General features: G+C 42.4%; 1 protein-coding gene across 1 annotated transcript; it reads right to left on the bottom strand.

Moving 5' to 3' along the window:
- Positions 1-13305: 13305 nt before the first annotated feature.
- LOC148047133 (uncharacterized) lies at positions 13306-16648 on the bottom strand. Its single transcript, XM_087708308.1, is given in 2 exon segments — positions 13306-14182; positions 14265-16648. Coding segments are annotated over 2 exon segments (2487 nt in total). The 5' UTR covers positions 16522-16648; the 3' UTR covers positions 13306-13952.
- Positions 16649-19882: the final 3234 nt, after the last annotated feature.

Here is a 19882-nt window from a genome sequence, read left to right as displayed (position 1 = left end):
CTAACGTTAGCTGTGGATCCAGGAGGACACCCAAATTGCAAACCCTCTGAGGGGTGTATAATTTCACCCCCCAGGCTAAGAGATGGAACGACAGGATTATCCTTGGGAGGGAGCATCAATAGCCATTCGGTCTTGTCGGGATTGAGTGCAAGCCTATGCGCTCCCATCCAGACCCTGACAGACTCCAGGCACTGGAACATCACTTCAACTGCTTCGCTGAGTTGACACGGGGCGGTCAGATACAGCTGCGTATCGTCCACATATTGATGGTATTTAATTTTTTAGTATTTTAGTATTTTATTAAGGATTTATATGCCGCCCTTTTCCCTGAGGGGACTCAGGGCGGCTTACAACAATGAAGGGAAGGGAGTGCAAGACAAGACTTGAAAAAAAAGAATCGTGATTAAAAGAAATTAAACCATAAAAATACAACATTCACTCAACATTCGGGCGGGGTGAGAAATAATCCTATCCCCAGGCCTGACGGGATAGCCAGATCTTGAGGGCTGTGCGGAAGGCCTGGACTGTGGTGAGGGTACGGATCTCCACGGGGAGGTTGTTCCATAATGTCGGAGCTGCAACAGAGAAGGCTCTCCTCCGCGTAGTCGCCAGTCGGCACATTTAATCCCGTGCCGGCGTATGATCTCACCCAGCGGCTTCATGTAGATGTTAAACAGGAGGGGGGACAGGACCAAACCCTGCGGCACCCCATATTTGAGGGGCCTAGGGGTCGATCTCTGTCCTCCAACCAACACCGACTGCGACCTGTCCGAGAGGTAGAAGGATAACCACCGCAGAATGGTGCCTCCCACTCCCACCTCCCGTAACAGTCGCAGAAGGATACCATGGTCGATGGTATCGAAGGCCGCTGAGAGGTCAAGAAGCACAAGGATAGAGGGGTGACCCCTATCCCTGGCTCACCAGAGATCATCGATCAGCGCGACCAAAGCAGTTTCCGTGCTGTAACCAGACCTGAAACCCGACTGAAAGGGATCCAGATAATCTGCTTCATCCAAGGTCCATCGGAGTTGAGAGGCTACCACCTTCTCCACAACCTTCCCTACGAAAGGGAGGTTGGAGACTGGACGGTAGTTGTTCAAAATGGCTGGGTCCAGGGAAGGTTTCTTAAGGAGGGGTCTCACCACCGCATCCTTTAGAGGGTGCGGGAAGGATCCCTCCCGAAGAGAGGTGTTAACTATCCTCTGGAGCCAGCCACGTGTCACCTCCCTGCTGGTTGAGACCAGCCAGGAGGGGCACGGGTCCAGTATACAGGTGGAGGCACTCACCGCTCCCATGGCCTTGTCCACTTCCTCAGTAGTGACAGGTTGAAACTCGCTCTATAAAATCCGCTCAAGACCTTCCCCCGGTACCTTGGTTGGTACTGTCCAAGTGGAGTCCAAGTCCATCCGAATCCGAGCGATTTTATTCGACAGAAACTGAACAAATTCCTCAGCTCTGCCCTATAAAGGGTCATCTGCATCCCTCCCTTTCAAGAGGGAGTGGGCTATTCTAAACAGGATGGCTGGGCGCGATTCTGCGGATGCAATAAGAGCGGAAAAATGCGCACATTTTGCCACCTGTATAGATAAGTCCCAATGAAGGCTCTTAATTGTGTTTGGTCGGATTCAGAGTTACTGGCCCTCCACCGTCGCTCTAGGCGTCTCTTTTGGCGCTTCATCCCCCAGAGTTCCTCGGTGAACCAAGGAGCCCTCCTAGATCCGCTGCCGCGGCAAGGCCATAAAAGCACAATCCGGTCTAGAGAAAGGTTCTCCAGAAATGATGCAAATTTGCCCTGCTTGGAAACTCTGCAGGTGGAATATGGTCATCAAGAAGAGGAGTTTCAAGTAGTTCATTGAAGTGTTCATTGTTAGGAATATTGATGGAGTATGTTGTGGTTTTTTTCCTCTCCCTGTGTCAGAAAGGGAGTCAGAAGTAAAGCCATTTATAAAAGCCCGAGAGAGGCAGGCGAGCGCTCTTGTGCAGTGACATCGGACTCTGCTGCGTAATGCAGCACCAATTCCCAATCCCTGCAATGCAGGCCCAAGGACAGCCCCGTTCAGTCCCGCATCTCTTCTCCATGCACAGCACACACAGCATCGTATCAGAGGAGAAATGCAGGCAAAAGGCTCTTTTTTTCCTCTGCTCCCCTTTGCCCCCCCCCCCCCCAGCCTGACATGCTCGTATGCCTCCTGAGCGAGCGAGCGAGCAAAAAATCCTTCCAGTCTTTGGGACGTTAGACTGAATTTCACCCCTGCTGGAAGTGCTCAGATGACTGGCGGCCAACAGAGCCCTAGGCAGAATTGCGCCCTGCGAGGGGGCCATCTCCAGCACTCTGCTGCCACCTCCTTTGCCTCTTAGGCCCCCCTGCCACCCCCTTGCATCTTAGAGCCCCCCCTGCTGCCCCCTTGCCTCTTAGCACCCCCCTAAGTCATTTCACCGCCCCTCAGGGGCGGTTCTGCCCACTTTGGGAACCACTGCTCTAAAGGGAGATGAGAAAACTGAAAACGTTGAGGTGGAGATTGTAGCCCCCACTTGTGTCAATGGGCCATTAAAATGCCCCAGCTAGTCTATTCTACATAACAAAGTTCTTCCCTCTTCCGCTCCAGAATGGTGAGATTAAGGCATGATAGTCCATCCGCCTGTTTCAATCAGGAGACCCTATACCGTTTCAGAGAAGTGGGTGTCCAGTCTCTTTGTAAAAACCTCCTGCCCACAACTTCTGAAGGCAAACTGTTCCATTAGTTAATTGTTTTCCCAGTCAGGAAGTTTCTCCTTAATTCCAAGTTTCCTTTCTCCATGATTAATAATACAATAGCAGAGTTGGAAGGGACCTTGGTCTCTTGGCGGTCTTTTAGTCCAACACCCTGCCTAGGCAGGAAAGCATACACCACTTCAGACAAATGGTTATCCAACATTCTCTTCCAGTGTTCACAACTTCTGCAGGCAAGATGTTCCATTGATTAATTGTTCTAACTGTCAGGAAATTTATTCTCAGTTCTAAGTTGCTTCTCTCCTTGATTAGTTTCCACCTATTGCTTCTTGTTCTACCCTCAGGTGCCTTGGAAGTTTGACTCCCTCGTCTTTGTGGCAACCCCTGAGATATTGGAACACAGCTATTATGTCTCCCCTAGTTCTTCTTTCTATTAAACTAGACATACCCAGTTCCTGCGAACATTCTTCATGTTTTAGTCTCCAGTCCCCTAATCATCTTTGTTGCTCTTCTCTGCACTCTTTCTAGAGTCTCCACATCTTTTCTACATCGTGGTGACCAAAACTGAATGCAGTATTCCAAGTGTGGCCTTACCAAGGCCTTATAAAGTGGTATTAACACTTCACGTGATCTTGATTCTATCCCTCTGTTTATGCAGCCTAGAACTGTGTTGGCTTTTTGGCAGCTGCTGCATATTGCTGGCTCGTATTTAAATGGTAGTCCGCTAGGATTCCAAGATCCCTCTCACAGTTACTATTGAGCAAGGTACCACATATACTGTACCTGTGCCTTTTGCTTTTCTTGCCTAAATGTAGAACCTTACTTTTTTCACCATTGAATGTCATTTTATTACATAGTGTCCAATGTTCAAGTTTGTCAAAATCCTTCTGTATCTTAAGCCTATCTTCTGGAGTGTTGGCTATTCCTGCCAGCTTGGTGTCATCTGCAAATTTGATGAGTTCCCCATTTATCTCCTCATCCAGATCATTAATGAAGATGTTGAAGAGTACTGGGCCTTGGGGTACTCCACTGCATACCTCCCTCCACATACATGCAGTTCCATTGAGGACTACACGTTGAGTGTTGTTGGTCAGCCAGTTATGAATCCATCTGGTGGTGATGCTGTCTAACCCACATTTTTCTACTTTGTCTAGTAGTAGGTTATGGTCTACTTTATCAAATGCCTTGCTGAAGTCCAAGTAAATTAATCGATGGCATTCCTCTGGTCCACTAATTTTGTCACTTTGTCAAAGAATGCAATAAGATTAGTCTGGTATGATCTGTTTTTGACAAACCCATGTTGGCTTTTGGCTATTACTTTATTTACTTCTAGGCGTTCACTAATTCGTTGCATGATTATCTTTTCCAAAATCTTTCCTTATATTGATGTCAGGCTGATAGGTCTGTAGTTTCCTGGATCTATTTTTTTTTCCTTTTTGAAGATGGGAACCACTCGCATGTAATTCATTGAAGTGTTCATTGTTAGGAATATTCATGGAATACATGGTATTTTTTCCTTCTCCCTGTGTCAGGAATTGGTAGCACTTGAGGATGTAGCTGTGTTTTTCTCCGTGGAAGAGTGGGCCTTGCTGGATTCTAAGCAAAAAGCCTTATACCAAGAGGTCATGCTGGAAAACAAGAGGAACATGGCCTCCTTAGGTAACGGATTCTCTTAAGATATTTATATTTACAGTAGTAGCCAAAGGTCAAATCTTATATCAACTTAATAACAAGCATAGGGCAATGTTTTGGGCAAATGGGAGTTTGGAAGAATATTGATAAATATTCAAATAGAGCAATGGTGCTTGATCCCCTTTACACCTAAGTTTGTCTTAACCTTTTTTCTTTTTTCTGTTGCAAGCAGGTGATGGATGGGAGATGGCGGATTCTGGCCAAGAGGCAGTAGTAGCTTTCCCAAAAGAGAAAAAAGAAGTTGCAGAAAAGATGGATGGAAAGCAAAGTTGTGAGGAAAACCTGTTAACGGTTGAGCTGCAGAATTACACTCGTTTCCCATATGCAGATAACAATGTCTTATTGGACACAGAGGATTGCCAAGAAAAAAGTGTGTCCAAGGTGTGGGAAAACACTTCGAGATGGATCGGAATTATGTGACTGTTGTGAAAGCCTTTCTGGAGAGAAACAAGATGAAAGCAGGCAGCACTCCAGAAGAAGCCTTCCTCCTCCTTTACATGAAAGAATACAAGAAGGAAGAGAAATGTACAAATGTACGGAGTGTGCAGAAACTTTCGGTACAAGCCGCTCTCTTACATTGCATAAAAAGACTCACAAAGCAGAGGAATCACACAAATGTCTGGATTGTGGAAGGACCTTCAGGCAGAAAAATCATCTGAGTTCACATAAGAGGGTCCACGAAGAGACGAAGCAGCATCAATGGATTAATAGGGGAAAGTCCTTCGAAAGCAGAGCCTCCCTTACTTCCCACCAAAGCATCCACAGAGAGGAGAAGTTGCACAAACGCAGGGAGGGTAGAATGATGTTTACTTGGAGCAATGAACCAAATTCCCAGAAAAAAAGCCTCACTGGGAATAATCATGTAAATGCCTGGAATGTGGGAAGAGCTTCCGCTCTGCAAGTGACCTCACTTACCATAATAGGATCCATACAGGGGAAAAGCCATATCATTGCACAGTGTGCAGAAAGAGTTTTGCACAAAAAGGCAACTTCAATTTACATAAGAGGATCCATGCTGGAGAGAAGCCATATAAATGCACAGAATGTGGGAAATGCTTCAGGACCTCCAGTGCCCTTACTCACCATAAGAAGATTCACACAGGGGAGAAACCCTACGAATGTTTGGAGTGTGGAAAAAGCTTCAACAGACGTGACACTCCAGCCTTACATAATAGGATGCATAAAGGGGAGAAATGTTATAAATGCCTGCACTGTAGAAAAAGTTTCAGTCAAAAAGTTCATCTTAAGTGACATGAGAGGATCCACACGGGGGAAAAACCATTTCAATGCATGGAGTGTGGAAAGAGCTTCCGTTTATCTGGTCATCTTACTGTCCATCACAGAATCCACACAGGGCAGAAGCCCTTTCAATGCCTGCAGTGTGGAAGGTGCTTTGCCAATTCTAGCAGCTTTAATACCCACAAACGGACCCACACAGGGGAGAAACCGTACAAATGCCTGGAGTGTGGAAAGAACTTCAGGAAATCCAGCCACTTAACTTCCCATAGAAATATCCAGTGGAGAGAAACCGTATCAATGCACCAAGTGTGGGAAGCGCTTCAGTCAAACAAGTCACCTTAATATCCATAAAAGGATCCACACGGGTGAAAAGCCTTATAAGTGCACCGAATGTGACAAATGCTTCACCAGTTTGAGGTCCCTCACTTCCCACAAAAGGCTCCACACCAGGGAGAAACCATATGAATGCCGCATTTGTGGAAAGAGCTTCAATGCAAAAAATAGCTGCATCCTACACAGCAGAACCCACACTGAGGAGAAACCATATCAGTGCCAGCAGTGTGGAAAATGCTTCAGTGATTCTGGAGAACTGACGATCCATAAAAGGATTCACACAGGGGAGAAACCCTAAGTGCACAGAATGCAGCATGAGTTTCAGAAGAAGTGGTTACCTTTATAGCCACAAGAGGATCCACACTGGAGAGAAACCATATACATGTCACGACTGCAGAAAAAGCTTTAGACACAATAATTCACTCAGGGAAGAAATCCTATAAATGCCTGGAGTATGGAAAATATTTTAGTGAGAGTGCACAGCTTACCTCCCACAATAGGATCCACACAGGAGAGAAGCCATTTAAATGCATCGACTGTGGAAAGAATTTCAAAGACGGGAGAAATCTTATGCTGCATAAAGAATCCACACGGGAGAAGCCATATCAGTGTGTAGAGTGTGGAAAGAATTTCAGAACCGGGAATGTCTTTAATTACCATAAGAAGACCCACAGCATGAAAAGATGATGTAAGGCCTAAAAATCAAGCTAGGGTAGGGCAGGGGTATGTGCCTCACACGTCCCGCACCCGTTCACCTAAAAAAGCACCTTTGGGATAAGACATTCAGACAACCTTAGGGTGCAGAAAGCTGGCTTAGACATTGTATAGGGAAGATGGTGAAATATTTCAGGAGGAAACATTGCAACCTAAGTGGTGAGGTGCAGAACTGGTGTTGACAACCATCCATATTTCCCTAATGTTGGAAGGAATCAACAGTGGATCTACAACTACACCCTTGTGGAGAAAGTCACGCCAGAACAAAGAGAAATGGGATCTTCGGTAAGCACTTTGCTGGGACAAAGTGACGGGAGAGAATGAACTATTGAACCAATACAAGGCTTGAGAGTTTTGTCATAAGTAATAAGTGGAGGGATGGCGCTGGGTCTGCACCACCTAACATTGGTTGTGTTTCACTGATTTCTTGTCTGACATATGGTATTATGTTTTTTTTTTAAATTAATACCCAAACTTACACAGTAGTTAAAAGGTTACGTTTATACAGTTCAGATATAGGCTGTTTTTTTGTCAGTAAATTGGACAATTTAGGGAACCAGCTTTAGAATATACAGGCAGCCCTTGACTTATGACCACAATTAAAGCCCAAAATTTCCATTGCTAAACAAGACAGTTGTTAAATGAGTCTGAAACCCATTTTGGAAAACACAGGGAAGGAATTTCATAACATCAAAATTGGTTGGGGTCGAAAGAAGGCAGAGCTTAGCAGTGAGAAGACGGACTTTCAGGCTACTCCTGAAACTCCTCTATTCCGAAGCATTTGGACGGTCCCTTTTTGGACCCAAGCTGTCCCGGAGAGACAGTGAAAGGTAGGAGGAGATCCAGTAGTCCCAGAGATGTTCGCAAAGTCTCTGGGGGATCTGGGAAAAAAACCTCCTTTGCCAGTGACTTCCGGATTAGCCATAAGGCTAACTGAAACTGCAGATAGCCTTAAAGAAAGTCGAAAATGTTTCTAGCTGGTAAGATGATTTTATTACTCAGAGATAAACAGTCCGCCTAAAAATTCAAGCTAATTTAAATTAAAGAACAGAAGAATCTAGCGGCGATTTTGATCTTTTTATTGGTTTTTGGACGGTGGCTATCCTACCTTTTAAATGTTTTAAATGTTATTCACACAGACAAAGGATAGATTACTCCAACATCTCCTCTGATCCTCTGCAAGCGGGCTGTAAACTAATTCACTAATTTGGTTGTTTACAACTTGACACTTTTATTGCTTGGTTGTATTGGTCTAAGATCTGATAAGGTTGCATAGATTGCACAGCTCCCAGCTGCGTTTATTTGCAAATACCTCAGAGCTCTCAAGAAAAAATACTAACTGCGTACAAACATGGCGTCTATTCAAGTGTCTATTCAAATGATTTTTTCAGCGTTACAGAAATTATCTGCCACACAAGATAGAATTGAGAGAAAATTGGATTATTTGGTGTTTTTAGCAACAAAATACGAGGAAAAAACAGAATTTTTTTCAAATACAAACTAAGGATGTCAGAGATAAAGATTCTCAATTTGCTGATATTCGGGGCAACTGGTTTACTTCTGAGGGAGAAAAAGATGGAATGTCTGAAGGGGGAGCAGCCACACAGAAGATTTCCTTCAAAAGACAGGGCGCAGGAGGAGTGAGAAGCATTAAAGAATTCATACTTTATGAAATACCATCTGCAAAACATTTGATACCACCACTGAGAATTAAAGACAACCTGATAAAGGAAATAAAAAGAGAGCGGCAGCATTATATGAGAGGCACCATAAGTAAAAAGGTGCAAAGATTTCTTCGTATGGACTTGCTCATAAAGATGTTTGGAGAACTGGACCCATGAATGGCAACAGATTTAAGGCTGTTCTGTTACTAGAAAGACACAGGCTGATAGATGGAAGAGTATAATTTAAAATTAGTTAAACCTAGTTAAATTCATTTGTAATAGGTATAGTTGAATAATAACTGATAATGATAGTAATGTATATAATGTTGAGTTGCTATGATAAATAATAATTGGATATGAGAAGGGAAGGTTAGAAATATATTTGGACTATATATAAAGGTTATTAATCACAATAATAATTATTATAAAAAATAAAATGAAATTATATAGAGTTAAATTTTAACTAATAGGGGGGAAATGCTATGATATAGGATATAACTAAATAAAGAAAGGAGAATGATAATAAATTATATATATGGAGGTTGAAATTTTTGGTATTAAATATTATGGATGTTTAGCTAAAACAGGATATGAGGATTTGATGTTAATGGAGGATTTTATAAATAAGTAAATGAAATGCCAGCATGTGGTTATGGATTAAATCTTTGGTATAGTTAAGGATGAAGGATGTTTAAATAACTGTAGTCAATTAAAAGTGGAGGTATGATGATGTTAATATAGTAAACATTTGAGTTAAGATATTTGAATTAATATGAATTAATGGAAGAGATGCACAAAAACTTGTTGTAACCAGCTGATATACTTTTTTATAACATATACTTGTGGTTTTTTTTTAATTGTTGTGTATATACAAAGTGTGTCTGTGGGGGGAAATATAGTTAGGATAAACTAGTAAAGGTAAGGGAATAAGAAATGATACTAAATTATATCTGGGTTGGCGGAAGTACCATCTCAACATAAAGGGATGGTAAACAAAGCAACCCAAACCGTATATTACCTATTAAATGAAATAATAAATGTATAAGAATGATAAATGTTAAAATACCTGTAACCAAATGACATGCTATATGTGATGTTTTTTCTTCTTCTCTGTTTTGTTTCTTGTTCTTTTTTGCTTTGCTTTCCCCCCCACTATTGAGGGTATGTGTTGTTTATGTAACAAATAAAATAATTAAAAAAAAATCGGTCGGGGCCTAGTTTATGGGTCTCCAAACCTGGTAACTTCTGGACTTCAATTCCCAGAATTCCTCTTACCATTCTGGCTAGGGGATTCTGGGAGTTGAAGTCTACAAGTCTTAAAGTTGCCAAGTTTGGAGAGTCCTGGCTTAGATGTGTGGAATTATAGTTTGTAGTTGTTTCTAGTGCTTTCCTACTGTAAAGTCTTTTGATGTTCAACACCCTGGAAATGGAGAAAGACTTATGGTGAATAGTTCCTTGCTTTAAAATCTCAAAAGGGGGAAGTTGGCGAAGAGGCCTAAGATTCCTTGGAAAAGGCCAGATGCACAATAGATCTTTGACAATTGGAAGGCCAGAGTCTAAACAGGAGCCGTGAATCTTGGTCCTTTTTTGACTTGTGCACTTCAACCCCCAGAATTCCTTAGCTCGCCATGCTTAAAAACCAGGTTCCTTTACTTGCTGGAGAATTCTTGGAGTTGAAGTCCACGTGTCTTAAATTTGCCAAAGTTGTCCTTGGCCTAGATTTATGGAATTATGGTCTGTTGTTATTTATAGTGCCTTCCTGCTGCAAAGTCTTTAGGTGTCCAATAAACTGAAAAGGGAGAAAGAATTATGGTCAATATTTCCTTGGTCTTCAAGAAAAGGATTATAAGCGTTAGGAGACCCCTGAATCTTCTAAATAAAAAGTTAAAAACTCAAAATGTACTATGGGAGAAGGCAAAAGGCACGAATAGGAGAGTTTTGGAGACCTCAAAAAAGAAGTAGTATGCTGGAAATAGGAAGTATATTGAAAGCTATGCTATATTACTGCTGAAGTTACATTTAAAAAAATTTAGAAAACTGATGAGGTTTCTCTGTGTACACGTTAGGATAAATAGCTTGGCTGAGCTCTGTATTACACATACTGGTATGCAGGAAGGCTAAGATGTAAAACAGGCAGGAATTACTTTAAGCAGTGGTTCCCAAACTTTTTCAGTCCACCGCCCCCTGGTGCTACAAACTGATCCTCAGTGCTTCCCACCCAGTGGTGGAATTCAATATTTTTACTACCGGTTCTGTGGGCGTGGCTTGGTGGGCATGGCTGAGGATCATGTGACCGGGCGGTTTGTACGACGGAAGGAAGATAGTAATAGTAAAATTGAAAACTGTAACAAACAATTGCACATTTATTCAAAATCCAATTTTAAAACCTTTTTAGTTAATGTTAATTCAACACAATTGTTGAACATGATCCAGTGATACCAGGTTCTCAAAGTCTGATAGTCATTTTTCAAGAACCTTAGTAACGTAGTAAACTCAGTAAAATTTAGTAACTACTTCACTGTTCAGTAAATTCTGTGTAATACAGTGCATGTCTGATCATTCACACACACACTGCTGCCTTTTTTTTTTCTTCCAAAATAACAGGGTGGGGTGGGGGTAGAGAAGGAAGAAGACTTTGTTCTGTGGTATCTGCCATTTCAGAAATGCTCATTAGACTGCCCCACGTGATCAGTCTTTCCGTATTCCTCAATATATTGGTGCCCAGCAGCTGGTCAAAATCCTAGTAGTACTTATGGAGCTGTAGATGATACTATGGCAAAATACAAGTCTTGCAGCTCATGTATACTCATACAACCTAAGAGTGATGCCATTATCCAGGTTTATCTGTGACAAAGGTCTCACTGTGCATAAATATCAAGATAGGAAGGGCACTTTATTAAAAAAAAAAACCTGCAGCGTTTTGACTCCATTTGGTTATAAAACATCTTGTTTGGCATACTGGGAACATTTGGACAGCATTTTCTTCTAATATGGGATGTTGTTCTATCATAATTTTGTTTTGCTTTGTTTTTTCCTGTATGTGACAATAACCAACTTTAGACCACTTTTTTATTTACTTTTTTAAAAACTGTATATGTTGGAAATGCTTATTCCTCTTCCACAATCTCCCCTATATTTCAGCGTTCAATTAGATTACTTTGCAACTGAAAGTTTGAGAAACCATCCCAAGTACCCTTCCTCCCACTTCTAGCTTTTTAAGGCCACCTCTACGAATGGAGCAAGGAGGCAGAGGGGGGCTAGCCTCTCTCCCCCCCACCGCATGTTTACCTTTATTGCATTTCTAAGGTGGGAGGGGTAGAGGCAGGCGAGAGTGGTGCATCCGTGTGGAGCGAGTGCAAGAGGGATTGGGGGAGGGGTTGGCTCCGTTGCACATGCAATCATCGCGGAGGCGGCTCACAACACAGTCCCGGAAGGGGAGTCAGAAGTAAAGCCATTTATAAAAGCGTGAGAGAGGCAGGCGAGCGCTCTTGCGCAGTGACATCGGACTCTGCTGCGTAATGCAACACCAATTCCCAATCCCTGAACAATTGAGGCCCAAGCACAGCCCCGTTCAGTCACGCATCTCTTCTCCATGCACAGCACACGCAGAGTCGTATCAGAGGAGAAATGCAGGCCCCCCTTTGCCCCCCCCCCAGCCTGACATGCTCGTATGCCTCCTGAGCGAGCGAATAATCCTTCCAGTCTTTGGGACGTTAGACTGAATTTCACCCCTCCTGGAAGTGCCCAGATGACTGGCGGCCAACAGAGCCCCAGGCAGAATTGCGCCCTGCAACGGGGCCATTTCCAGCACCCCGCTGCCACCTCCTTTGCCTCTTAGCGCCCCCCTTGCATCTTAGTGCCCCCCCTGCTGCCTCCTTGCCTCTTAGAGCCCCCCTAAGTCATCCCACCGTCCCTCAGGGGGCGGTACCACCCCCTTTGGGAACCACTGCTCTAAAGGGAGATGAGAAAATTCTTTCTGACTCTGACTTGTAAACTGTGTGGCAAATGCTGTGTAAAACCCCCAGTGGACGTTGGTGGAGTACAAAGACTTTCAGAGAGATTTCCTTGTGTTACTTTTTCTACACAATAAAGTTGTTGCTTATAATCCCAATGTGTGAGGCGTGGGCACGCCTGATAAGGCGGCTGCAGCCGGAAAGGTAAGGAAAAACCAAAAGTGCCTTTGAGTCCAGAAGGATCTCCTTCCTTCTTTCAACACGAAGGCAAGAAAAATTCTTGAGGAGGAAATGGGGAATACGCCTGGAACCTTCTTTCTGCAGACTTCAAGCATGCTCTGTTAGGCTTGGAACTGTTTTACTATAGGAGAAATAGTTTGTACAGGTAGTCCTCAACTTACAACAATTGAGGCCAAAAATTTTGTTAAGTCAGTCACATTTAGTGCAATTTGCTCCATTTTTGTGACCTTGCCACAGTTAAGTGAATAACCACAATTGTTAAATTAGCAACATGAGTGAATCTAGTTTTTCCCGTTGACGTTACTTGTCAGAAGGTCACAAGAGGTGATATTAAATATTTCCTAGTTCAGAAGTTTTCTTCTGCTTCAAAGTGGTATGGTTAATGGGGGGGGAGCACTAGCCGCACACACATGCGTGCTGGGGTCACATGCATAGCATTATGGGTGTGGCCGTGCCCATGCACATTTGATACACAATCCAAAATACGTTAGCCATCATTGATATATGTCCTTCCCTCCCTCCCCAATATGAGGTTCAGAGATCTTCAGAAGGTAAGAAGGAGGAGGGTGTGAGGTCGGGTGGGGTGGGACTCTGGGGGAGAGAGTGAAGGGCCAAGGAGACTCAAGGGTTAGGAAACAAAGCAAAAGGATGTCTTGGAGGGTGGGGGGGGGGGGCTAGAGATTCCTACGGCAGGCAGTTTTTCCCAGCTCTGAATAGACAGTGTTCTGCTTAGTGACTCAAACATTTAATTAATGGCTGCATCAGGGAGAGCAGGAGGATTCGGGTAGTTAAGGAAAGCAATTTCACTTAAGAGCCATTGCAACCTGCAACCTTAATTCAAGGCACATAAGAGTTATATCTCGAGAACTACTTTTATGCGGGCTGTGGAATTCTGGGGCTGAAAATTGGGTGAAATCAAGGTAGAAGACTGAAACTCCACATGTGGAAATTCCATAATCAGCAGACAAAAGCTCCACCCACAATTCCATTTTGAGGAATTCCTCTACTTTTAGAAAAGGAAATATCCAAAAGTTTTGCTGATAACCAGAAACTAATAGTTAGCCATTTTTCCTTTTCCTTTTAACTCCACTTACAAATTTAATCATGAGAAATGTTTGAGCAAAATTAATCAGGCCAAAATTCAAACAATCAATTTCTCATGTATACTGGGAGATCAAAAATGAAATTCAAGTATTCTCTAAACTCATCTATCTTTCCTCATATGAATTACCTTGTGTGCAATAAGGGATGATTTATGCTTGAAGTAATGATCGCAGACTCGACAATTCAAAGATTTCTACACGGTGTGAGTCCTCTGGTGTGCCACCAGGTTGAAATTCTGACTGAAACCTCCCCCACAATTAGGACATTCAAATAGTTTCTAACCTGTGTGAGTCCTCTGGTGTTTCACCAGGCTGGAATGATCACAGAAACCTTTCCTACAGGAAAGACATTAAAAGGGTTCTCTCCTGTGTGAGTCCTCTGGTGTCTCGCCAGATTGCAATTCTGATTAAAGCTTTTTCCACAAAAAGGACATTCAAAGGGTTTCTCTCCTGTGTAAGTCCTCTGGTGTGCCCACAGGCTGAAACTCAGACTAAAACCTTTCCCACAATAAGGACATTTGAAGGGTTTCTCTCCTGTGTGAGTCCTGGTGTCTCACTAGATTAGAATTATCACTAAAGCTTTTCCCACAGATATGACATTCAAATGGTTTCTCACCTGTGTGAGTCCTCTGGTGTTTCACCAGGCTGGAATGATCACAGAAACCTTTCCTACAGGAAAGACATTCAAAGGGTTTCTCTCCTGTGTGAGTCCTCTGGTGTCTCACCAGATCGGAATTTGTAATAAAGCTTTTCCCACAGATAGGACATTCAAAGGGTTTCTCTCCTGTGTGAGTCCTCTGGTGTGTCCATACACTGGAACTGTGACTAAAACCTTTTCCACAATCAGGACATTTGAAGGGTTTCTCTCTGGTGTGAGTCCTCTCGTGTGTCACCAGATTGAAATTCTGACTAAAGTTTTTCCCACAAATAGGACATTCAAAGGGTTTCTCTCCTGTGTGTGTCACCAGATTGGAATTCTGACTAAAGCCTTTCCCACAGATAGGACATTTAATGGGTTTCTCTCCTGTGTGAGTCCTCGGGTGTGTCCGTAGGCTGGAACTCTGACTAAAACCTTTTCCACAATCAGGACATTTGAAGGGTTTCTCTCCGGTGTGAGTCCTCTGGTGTTTTACAAGACTGGAATTATCACTAAAGCTTTTCCCACAGATAGGACATTCAATGGGTTTCTCTCCTGTGTGAGTCCTCTGGTGTCTCACCAGGTTGGAATGATCACAGAAACCTTTCCTACAGGAAAGACATTCAAAGGGTTTCTCTCCTGTGTGAGTCCTCTGGTGTCTCACCAGAATGGAATTCTGATTAAAGGTTTTCCCACAAATAGGACATTCAAAGGGTTTCTCTCCTGTATGAGTCCTCTGGTGTGTCACCAGGTTACAATGATCACTAAAGTTTTTCCCACAGATATGACATTAAAATGGTTTCTCACCTGTGTGAGTCCTCTGGTGTCTCACCAGATTGACATTCTGATTAAAGCTTTTCCCACAGATATGACATTCAAAGGGTTTCTCTCCTGTGTGAGTCCTCTGGTGTGTCACCAGATTGGAATTCTGACTAAAGCCTTTCCCACAGATAAGACATTCAATGGGTTTCTCTCCTGTGTGAGTCCTCTGGTGTGTCACCAGGTCGCAATTAAAACTAAAACCTTTCCCACAAATAGGACATTCAAAGGGTTTCTCTCCTGTGTGAGTCCTCTGGTGTCTCACCAGATTGACATTCTGATTAAAGCTTTTCCCACAGATATGACATTCAAAGGGTTTCTCTCCTGTGTGAGTCCTCTGATGTGTCACCAGATTGGAATTCTGATTAAAGGTTTTCCCACAGATAGGACATTCAAAGGGCTTCTCTCCTGTGTGAGTCCTCTGGTGTTTCCGTAGGCTGAAACTCTCACTAAAACCTTTTCCACAATCAGGACATTTGAAGGGTTTCTCTCCTGTGTGAGTCCTCTGGTGTCTCACCAGATCCAAATTTTTAATAAAGCTTTTCCCACAGATAGGACATTCAAAGGGTTTCTCTCCGGTGTGAGTCCTCTGGTGTATCACCAGATGGGAATTCCGATTAAAGCTTTTCCCACAGATAGGACATTCAAAGGGCTTCTCTCCTGTGTGAGTCCTCTGATGTGTCACCAGATTGGAATTCTGACTAAAGCTTTTCCCACAGATAGGACATTCAAAGGGTTTCTCTCCTGTGTGAGTCCTCTGGTGTGTTCGTAGGCTGGAACTCAGATTAAAACCTTTTCCACAATCAGGACATTTGAAGGGTTTCTCTCTGGTGTGAATCCTCTGGTGTGTCACAAGACTGGAATTATCACTAAAGCTTTTCCCACAGATAGGACATTCAATGGGTTTCTCTCCTGTGTGAGTCCTCTGGTGTGTCACCAGGCTGTAATTAAAAGTAAAACCTTTCCCACAAATAGGACATTCAAAGGGTTTCTCTCCTGTGTGAGTGCTCTGGTGTCTCACCAGATTGACATTCTGATTAAAGCTTTTCCCACAGATATGACATTCAAAGGGTTTCTCTCCTGTGTGAGTCCTCTGATGTGTCACCAGATTGGAATTTTGATTAAAGCTTTTCCCACAGATAGAACATTCAAAAGGTTTCTCTCCTGTGTGTGTACTCTGGTGTGTCACCAGATTGGAATTCTGATTAAAGGTTTTCCCACAGATAGGACATTCAAAGGGTTTCTCTCCTGTGTGAGTCATCTGGTGTTTCCGTAGGCTGAAACTCTCACGAAAGCTTTTCCCACAGTCCGGACATTCAAAGAGTTTCTCTTCTGTGTGTGTGGTCTTGTGTCTCAGGAGGTGGGAATTTCTAATGAAACTTTTCCCACAATCTCCACACTTATAAGGTTTCTCCATGGAGTGAATCCTCTGATGTATTTTCAAGTATGATTGAAATTTCTCCCAGAGTCAGGACATTGAATGGGTTTTTCTCCTTTATGGTTCCTCTAGTATTTCACAAATTGGAATCATAACTGAAAGTTTTCCAACAATCAAGACATTCAAAGCATTTATCTCCTATGTGAGTCTTCTGATGTATCACCAGGCTGGAATTGTGACTTCCCCATAATCAGGACATTCAAAGGGTTTTTCTTCTGTGAGAGTTGTCTGGTGTCTCTTCAGATGGAAATTTCTAATGTTGTTTTTCCCATAATCTGGATACTCATACAGTTTCTCCCTGGAGTCAATCTACTGATGTGTCACCAGACTAAAATTGTGACTAAAATTTTTCCCCACAATCATGACATTCAAATGGTTTCACTTTTGTGGGAGTCCTTGGGTGCTTCACTAGGGTGGAATTCTCACTGAAACTTTTCCCACAGAAAGGATGTCCAAATGGTTTTATTCCTGCGTGTGTATCCTTTAGTGTCTCAAGACCTGAGAATTTCTAATGTAACTTTCTCACAATCTGCAGTCATACGTTTTCTCCCTCCTGTGAGTTATCTGATGTAGCACCATGTTGACATGCTCACTAAAACATTTACATTGGGAGCACTTCCCTCTTGTGTGGTGATACTTCCATGAACCACAAGGGAGCTGTTGTGACCATAGTTTTTGCCACATTCAGGTAATTTGTATGGATTTTCTCCTTTCTGCCCCCTCTAGTACATAATCAGTTGTGATTTGCAATCTGTGCTTTTCCCACAATAGGCAAATCTATGGAGCTTTTTCACAGCTGATATACTTGGGGAGGTCAAAATTATGGACAATGTCTTGTTTAGTGGTGCTTTCATTTAAGTCGTCTTCTTCCTCAGAGAGAGGCCTGCATTACTGTCTGTCTTCCTCCCCACGGACTTCCACATATATCCCTCTTTTGCTGAATGATGTAAAATCTACATTCACCTCTCATTCAATTTATCCTTGAATTCTGCATAATCTGCTTATTCTTTCTCAATTTTCTCTCTTTTGTCAGCTGCTGGAGGAAGAGCAGATTTGTATGGTTTTCTGCAGGAAATGGAAAATATTTTGATTTCTGGCTTGATTTTCTTCCCTTTTCACCACTGATTGTTATTTACAGTTGTCCAGAGTGCTCTTATTGCCATCCTGGTCATCTGTAAGATGCAAAGAAAAGTGTAACTTTAATTGTTTATAAAATGGTTAGAGATGAGGTGAAAAAAGAAGAAGTATACACCACTTTTGTTCATGGAAGTCCTCAGCTGCAAATAAGGGCAGAAAATACTGTCTACAACCCCTCTGGTGACATCCTTGTTCAAGTAGTCCTCACTTAACCTCCCGCAATTGGAACTGATATTTGCGTCACTAAGCAGCTCAATCATTAAGCATCTTGTCACATGACAGTGCCAACTTATATCTGCTCCTCTGTAGTTGCTAAGCTAATTACTGTGGGTTGTAACTGTATTAACAGAACATACTTCTGGAATGGAAGATACTCTAGAGGTTCTTAATGATGCCAATACTAACTTGACATTGAAAACAGAGGTGGTGGAACAAAAAGTGGAAAATGCTGAAAAAGAAATTATTATGATACAGTACCGACAAATGGAGTTTGCATTAAGAGTAAGGGGGCTGCGTGAGGAGAAACAGGAGAACTTGAAACAGATCCTATCGGAAGCCTTTAACCGCCTGATGGGAAGACCAGGGACCAATCTTGATTGGCAAATTAACAAAGCTTACCGTGTTAACTCCTGGCTGGCAAAGCAGAAGCAGCTTCCTCGAGACATCGTTATATATTTTACTACAAGAGAGCTTAGAAATATGGTACTGCAAGCGTCTTATAACACTAAGCTTCAAATTGGCGGTCAAGACCTGACTGTTTTGAAAGAGATACCACCTCAAATGTTAAGAGCCAGGAGAGACTACGCTTTTTTGGTCGAAGAAACTCAGAAACCGTCAGATACAGTATAGATGGGATGCACCATTTGGCATTATATTTACATTTGATAAGCAAAGGTATCGCCTCAACTCTGTATGGAAAGCCCGAGATTTTTATTATAATATATTGAAGGCTGGATACCCTGCACCATCTGGACCTAGAGAAAGACCACAAGAAGGACAGGATAGACAGCAAACTACACAACCACCAGACAAGATGGAGCATCTCTCTTTTCTAGAAGTGCAAGGTGTTATGGAACAAAGACCTAGCCGCATGACTACTAGACGAATGGAGAAACAAGCTAAAAAGCAACAGCATCAACAATCACCGGCCATCGATCAAGGAACTACAATAACAAGCCTGGAAGCAGTGGGAGGAGCTAGACCTAAGGTTAAACAGGCCATGCAGGAAGCTCTAAAAATGCTTCAGCCAACCAAAGATGACAACTAAGATTTTAAAATGGAATGTCAACGGACTGAATTCTCCACAGAAGAGGAAGAAAATATTTCATTATCTCAAACAGTTTAAGAATGATGTAATTTGTTTGCAAGAAACTCATATCAAGTCAACTGATCAAAAATATTTGATCAACTCAAAACTTGGTCAACATTTTGCAGCTTCCGCTATGGAAAAGAAGAATGGTATAGTTGTATACTTAAGAAAAGACATGAAAGCTGAATTAATAGAAGCAGATCCCTTCAGAAGATATATTGCTTTAGACTTAATCCTAGAAGGGAAAAAGACATTACTTTTGGGAATTTATGCTCCCAATCAACAGCAAGACAGATTCTATAGAAATCTTCATGCTAAATTAGTACAGTGGGACTATAGCTCCTGTATACTATTGGGTGACTGGAATGGAGTGATAGACACTAAGAGAGATAAGAAGATTTCCCGCCTAAATACTAAGATGCGAGCAAAGTTACCAAAACCTTTCTTTGACATTATGGATGACTTTGAATTGAGAGATATTTGGCAAGAAAGAAATGCAGAGGAATATGACTTCACTTTCTTCTCGGACAGGCATCAATCCCTTTCAAGGATTGATTTTATTCTAACCACTAATGATTTGCTTTCTAGGGTCAAGAAGACAAAGATTGCGGCTAGGGTCCTTTCGGACCATAACCCAGTTTGGATGGAGTTGGGAAGGGTAGTGCAGGCAAGAAGGTCTTGGAGATTGAATGAAAACTTATTTAGATATGAAAAGTATATTAATGATTGTAAAAAATTACTATCTGAATATTTTGTTTTGAATATGAATAAGGGTACATCTATGGAATTTGTATGGGATGCAAGCAAAGCGTATATGAGAGGAGTGCTGATGAATATAAATAAAACACATAGAAATAAACAAGGGTTAAAACAAAGAGAACTGGAAGAGGAAAT

This window comes from Thamnophis sirtalis, unplaced genomic scaffold (genome assembly GCF_051295495.1).
Source record: "Thamnophis sirtalis isolate CommonGarterSnake01/CBP01778 unplaced genomic scaffold, rThaSir2_p1.2 scaffold_3, whole genome shotgun sequence".
Taxonomy (NCBI): domain Eukaryota; kingdom Metazoa; phylum Chordata; class Lepidosauria; order Squamata; family Natricidae; genus Thamnophis; species Thamnophis sirtalis.
The sequence above is the reverse complement of the archived record's forward strand: the minus strand, read 5'-3'. Positions and strand labels throughout refer to the sequence as shown.